At 40.3% G+C, this 6,970-nt stretch overlaps 1 protein-coding gene across 1 annotated transcript; it reads left to right on the forward strand.

The window, feature by feature from the left end:
* Nucleotides 1–2,708: 2,708 nt before the first annotated feature.
* Nucleotides 2,709–6,408, forward strand: LOC306886998 (cbp/p300-interacting transactivator 3-like). Its single transcript, XM_079444445.1, has 2 exons — nt 2,709–2,916; nt 3,688–6,408. Exon 2 carries the CDS (start codon nt 3,697–3,699, stop codon nt 4,447–4,449), a length of 753 nt encoding a protein of 250 aa, XP_079300571.1. The 5' UTR covers nt 2,709–2,916; nt 3,688–3,696; the 3' UTR covers nt 4,450–6,408.
* Nucleotides 6,409–6,970: the final 562 nt, after the last annotated feature.

Below are 6,970 nucleotides of genomic sequence, written 5' to 3' on the forward strand. Positions count from 1 at the left end.
TATGAGCAAGGTTGTATGAATTAGCCACCTTGTAAAAGATGTACGAATTGCTGTGAGATCAGGTTGAAGAAGCCTACAGCAACATCTCTACAAGAAACAGTAATTCTTTGGTGACCATGTAAATGGGCGCTAAACTAGCCTGATAAAACTGTCAGTTTTACACATTAAATCTACAGTCTCGATATGTTATCAACTGTATTTAGTGTCTTGAGTCCTTTAACAGGCAGCTCTTGGTGGCAGTTAGCCAGCCCCTCCTCCAGCTTCTTGCCTCTTTGCTAATCAGGTGTGGGGGAGGACGAGCACGCGGCCGACCAGACACACACTGTACAAACAAGCCGGCAAACTAGGTGTCTAAACTGGACGCTAAACCACTAAGTGTAGGGCAAGTCTTCGGGGCTGTGGTGCTGATATACACGGGCATGTCTAGTTGTTTAGGCTTAATCACATGTTTGAATTTTTTGTGTCAATAGACATTAATCTTCCATGTCTACATGCACACCTTCGTAAAGCTGAGGCATTGTTCTCAATGAACCGTGCATCTGCCTCGAGGAACGGATGAGGTCTAATGCACAGGTAATTGTGAATATGCAGTGTGATTATTCTCACTGGAATATTGATTTAACCACAGCTGCTTTATTCTGTTAGAGAATCACAACACCTGACTCTACATAAATGATTATTAAAAACTGAGATCTTGTGGATCTTACAATTTGTAAGTACAAACGGCTTGGTAAAAGTACATTTACATTTATTCATTTAGCTGACGTTTTTATCCAAAGCGACTTACAATTGCTATATATGTCAGAGGTCGCACGCCTCTGGAGCAACTAGGGGGTTAAGTGTCTTGCTCAGGGACACATTGGTGTCTCACAGTGGATTCAAACCCGGGTCTCTCACACCAAAGGCATGCGTCTTATCCACTGCGCCATCACCACCCAGTATTTGTATTCGATTGTTTATCTCGATCCCCATTAGTAAAGTTGTTGCTGAACTTTTTGGTCTAGTGTGGACTGTCAGTTATCACGATAACTTATCTTGACCTATAATGTGATGTGACTTCTGTCCCATATTTCCTAACACCACTAAATTCATCTTTAACACTTTAGAAGTGCAGCAAGCTGTTGAAGGTGTGAACAGATTATCATACAAATTACACCCAAGGTCTTGGTAATAACACAAAACAAAGACAGTGGAATTGAGATGTTAATTTGTCAAGAGATAATGCACTTTAGAGGTGTGAGGTTCTGCTCTGACCAGTGTTGACCTCTGAGTAAACAGAGAGCTATTGTGACAAAACAAAGAATGTTGATTCCCTGTTCTCTCAAACAGACAAGCCCAGTGTTGTTGTGTTCAGAGCAAGTGATCAGGGTCCAGTTTGGTATGTTACACCATCAAGATCATCTGAACTGAACCAGTAGGAAGCTGCCTCACTATTTACCTTGTGCTCTGCAACTTCCAATAAATTGCACATGCAGCCCAGGTTTGCACCACCACCACTCCAGCCGGTGGCCCAGAATAGCACCAGCATTCCTTTCCCCTCGCCTCTCTCTCATACCTAGCAAAGACACGGCACAGCAGAGCAAGCACTGGGTCACATGGACTGCCACAGAGCCGCCAGATCACACACTCACACTAACGTATAAGCTCCCACAATGACCAAAACAAAAACACCTCTGAAGAACAACACGTAAGGACATATATTAAACTAGACTATAATAAACAATAGGACTATTAATCTAAAAATGTTTTGTCTTTAATCAGAGTGGATATGTTTGGTATCTAGGTTTAGTGGCACGAAGAGTTATTGAAACACTTTACACACACACACACACACACACACGTTGGTTTTTGTGGTTTATGGGGACTCTCCATAGGCGTAATGGTTTTTATACTGAACAAACTGTGTATGCTATTGCCCTACACCAACCCTACACCTAAACTTAGCCCTCACAGGAGACTTTGTGCATTTTTAGATTTTCAAAAAAACACCATTTAGTATGTTTTTTAAGCCTTTTGAATTACGGGGACATAGGCAGTGTCCTCATAAACCACCTTCATATTGTAATACCTCTGTCATACCCATGTCATTATACAAATTTGTGTCCTCATAAACCACATAAACATGCACACACACACACACACACACACAACACACAAACAATATTCAGCATCAAGTTTGTAAATCAATCTATCAATTCAATACTGAAACAAATTGGGGGAAAGAAACAATTTTCACTCCAAAAATTGCTTGTAAATTTCACAGCTAATTACAAAGAAATAACAAGTAACAAAGAAACGTGTTGAATTAAACAATTAATGAAGTAGAAACACTGAAAACATATTTTCTATCTCTATTCTGGCTTCAGCATAAAAAGTCTGTCTGTCTATCCGTCCATCCGTCTATCTATCTATCTATCTATCTATCTATCTATCTATCTATCTATCTATCTATCTATCTATCTATCTATCTATCTATCTATCTATCTATCTATCTTTACTTAAAATCAAACAGATCAGCTTCTGAAGGGATTTCTTGTTCACTTTAAATCAGAAACAGAAAAACAACCCAAAACTGTTGACAGAAATTGGCCAGTGTTTGTCAGAAACCGCTAGGGGTTTCTATGCACACTGATATTAAGCAGCAGGACCAATGGCAACAAAGGATAGAGAGTGAACGATAGCTCCACCTCTCTCTGCTTTTCTCATGTATATAAACCCGTGGAGTTGACCCAGAAAACACACACACAGTCTCTCTCTCTCTCGTTTGAAGATAGTGAATAGCGCTATTTTGTGCGGCGGTCCGCTGGAGTATGAAGCTTCACCTTGTGGAATATAAAGTGTAATTCTTTAGAGGCATTTGAACAGATAAAGCTAATTTGTCCTGCCGCGGCGGAGTCACTGAGCACAGGACACGGGGTAAGAGATTCAAAACGCTTGAGAAACTCACGGGCTGCGTCTTAAAACGCAGTGTGCTGCCTATCTAGACAGCATTTTAGTCGTCATTGGTGCGTATAGCATTTTACGTGCTTGCACGCGCTTGTGATGCCCAAAATGCTGTCTAGGTAGGCAGCTCGCTAGGTTTTAAGACCGCGCCAGTGTTTTAGAGCTCAGGGTGGCAGATCCATTGTTTGCTTCACTGCACGGTGACTTTCTTTGCGTTGATGTTGTGCATTCTTTAAATTTCTGTGTGTGAAGTACAGGATTATAATATAAAAATGGCGTTTGAAATTTTTGCTTACACAATTTAACTGTTTAATTAAAATGCATTCTCAGTTATCCTCATTGTTTAGATCTAGTGTTTAAAAATATACTTTTCATTTATTTGTATGGAAATTAAATAAGGCTGTGTGAAAGGTTTAGTATTGAGAGAATAATACTCTATTAAATTTCAGAAGTGTTGTTTGGATGTGCATCATTGGGATTTAAGAGGTTGTGTGTTGAGTGGGCAGTCAGGTGGGCTGAAGGGTGCAAAAAAAGACATATCTCCTACCTGTTCAATGGGAGTGGAAATTAGTGTAGTCTTTGCCAAAACTTGAATAAAAACTGTTAGCTTTCTTTGTGCATTTATAGAATTTGTGGCCAATTGATCTGGACGTGTTTACTTTTTCAGTTTGGATGAGAGCAAAACTACTTGCTGCTTTTGTCAATAGTCCAATTCTAAACCTAATATCATCTGTTTCATTGAAGGGAGATTCTATGGCAGAGCACATGATGATGCCCATGAACCACGGACAGGGTAACGGGGGTCTGCATGGCTACCGGATGGGAATGAATGGAGGCCTGCAGGCGGGCCCCCAGCAGCATGCGCCCCAACCCGGTCTGAGAGCAATGCCCAATGGACAGATGATGCACTATGGAGTGGGGCCTCAGGGAAACATGGAGGCTGCCATGCGCCAGAGGGCCAACATGGTGGGGCCTATGAATGGACAGATGGGTCACCACCAAATGCAGTCAACTAACATGATGTTCAACAACCAGGGCCAGCAGCAGCAACATCACGTTCAGCAGCATCAACAGCACCACCACATGCACCAAGCGCAGCAGCAACAGCCACAGCAGCAGCAACAACAACAACAACAACAACAACAACAATACATGAGTGGGGGTCTTACTTCCCAACAGCTCATGGCCAGTATGCACCTTCAGAAACTCAACACCCAGTACCATGGACACCCTCTGGGACACATGAACGGCAACCACATGGGGAACGGGGCACAGTTCCGCATGGGTCAGGCCCAGTTGAGCAACATGCAGCATATGGCCGGCCCAGCTCTTAGTCTTAATGGCATGGACGCCGATCTGATTGACGAAGAAGTTTTGACGTCGCTGGTCATGGAACTAGGACTGGACAGGGTGCAGGAACTCCCTGAACTCTTTCTGGGACAGAACGAGTTTGACTTTATCTCGGACTTTGTGAACAAACAGCAGCCGAGCACCGTTAGCTGCTGAGACTGGAACATATGGACGCTTGAAGGCGAGATTTGCAGCAAAAGTTGCTCTTTTGATCTATTTTTTTGTGATCGTCATCACCAAAACGAGGTGATCAGATGCCTCTTTGTCCACAGAAATGGGTGGTCAAGCTCCTGTCAGGACTACAGTTCTGTTTCTGGCTGGAATGCCGAGCGGCGGTCCATGGATGAATGTAACAACACTTCAGAACTGTGAACTTGGTGCAATGTAAAGATACTCAAACCTTATTTGTCTTCAATGCAGTTTTACATTTTAAAAATGTATTTATTTATTGCTTATCAGATGTATTAACATAGAACAAAAAAAGCAGTGACATTTAAGAACCTGTGGTTTATGGGAAACTCCCAGAATGGTATTGCTGAATTGTTGTTTTTGATAATTTAGACTGAGAACTTTGTTCATTTGACTCAAACTGTAAGTCTGATGTTTTGTGGAACGGTGAAGTTTCAGCAAACCCAAACGACTGCTTGCTTACAATAGTGGTTAATGCCTGTCGTGATACAACTGGCCTGTCTAAGCTTTAGAATTGCCTTAAATCAAGTTGCTTTTATTTATGTTTCCCCCACCCCAACAGTCCAGGAGGGCTCAAACCTATGTGTGACTTGTAATAAAGATGGCCAAGTTTTAACTCTGGCCTAATTTTTCATCAGTCTCTGATCTTATTTGTGTAAATGAAAAGGAGTGAGGGTAACATGCTTTTGACAGATATACAAGCAGAAAAATTGGAAGAAGCTTGAATTAGCTTTATTTGGTTAGTTAGCATGTCATATAAAACTATGTTTAAAATTCCTTGAAATGGCTCTAATTGCAATCTTGCAAGGGATAGTTCATTCAAAAATTAAAATTCATTCTCCTGTTGTTCCAAAACTTTATACAGTTCTTTCTTCTTTGGAACAGACAAGTTACTTTGAAATGTTTGTTTGTGTTAGGTTGTCTCCATACAGTTTAAGTCATTTGGGTCCAGTACGTTTTTAGACCTCCAATGAATGGGCAAAAATGTTCGTCTTTTGTTTTCTGGAGATGAAAGTCATAATGGTTTGGAACTGCACAAAGGTGAATAAACTGACTTTCATTTAATTTTGAGAGGGTTAACTATACATGGGGTTAACCTGAAATATGCTATTAGAAACCATGACTATGACTTCCGTTAAAAGCTGTTGCTTAGACTAGCGATGGTTCTGAGAATCGTTGGTGCACCACAGCTTCCACTGACTAACCTTTCTTGGTTTAAAACAAACTAGTTTCATGCTTAGTGTAAAGTGGTTGAATTGTGCTCCAGTAGCTACTCTCTCCATTTGTGTGCACTTATTAGGTGTTATATACAAGCCTGCTTGTAAAGCAAGAACCTTTTACCTACTTTCAGATGTAATAAAGGTGTGTATGGAGGAGGTAGTGGAAACTGTCCAGGTTCATCTGTGCCTACCTTGACGTTACAAGGCTTTATTTGAACCCTGGGCCTGTGTTTTTGTCCTGGGAATGGAGGTTAAAGTGTTGTCCATTTACGGACATGCTGTGGTGAGGGGGTTTGGGCAGGGGGGAAGGGTGAAGATTGCAGTGACAAGCCGTTAACGCTCCACTGTCACTTCCTGTTCCTCTTCGGCGGAGGAAGGGCTCGAAGAAAGTCAGTTGTGGTTACTGTGTAGTAGCACTTACATTGGATTCCTCTTTAATTGCTCTGGTATTAGAACAAGCCTTAATAATACAAAATGAATGCCTGTGGATAGTGAATGCCAGGAATGAACTCACAGACACCATCAGAGTGATTCAATGTCGGCTCCACCCTGTTTATTTTCAAAAACTATACAGTTTGTTAGTCTTGAGTTGAAGTTGGTGCCCTTTCCTTTGGTCTTGATGCCTAGTCTTGGCATCAAAATTATAAACTCAGTGTTGTGATTGTGGATTAACAAGGTGTTATTAAATGAGTATAAATTCACATTCACAATGTCTTCATGTTTATAATTTCTGATTGATCCTCTAGATCTGTCCAAATTGATTCAGAAGGGTCATTTTTGTTTGGAGATTCTATTTATTTGGAGCAATAAAATGTATATTTATAAATGTGATGGGTCATTGAATCTAAAAGGCACTGTGCGTGTCCCTTATAAATGCATTAAAAGTGACTTTAAAATTATTTTTCAGCTATTTTTAATCAATGTTTAGTTTTATTAACATCCACGCCCATTCAAAAGTCTGGGGTCAGTGAGATTTTTACAAAAATAATTTTATTCAGCAAGGACTCATTAAATTGATCAAAAGTAACAGTAAAGTTATTTATAACATAAATTCCTATCTCAAATAAATGCTGTAATTTTGAACTTTCTTTTCATCAGATAATCCTTTCCACAAAATGGTTTTCAACATTGATAATAATAACAAATGTTTCTTGAGCACCAAATCATCACATTATAATGATTTCTGAAGGATCATGTGACAGTCAATGGCTGCTGAAAATTTAGCTTTACCATCACAGGAATAAATTACATTTTAACATATATTATAT

Source organism: Barbus barbus, assembly GCF_936440315.1.
Source record: "Barbus barbus genome assembly, chromosome: 21".
NCBI lineage: Eukaryota > Metazoa > Chordata > Actinopteri > Cypriniformes > Cyprinidae > Barbus > Barbus barbus.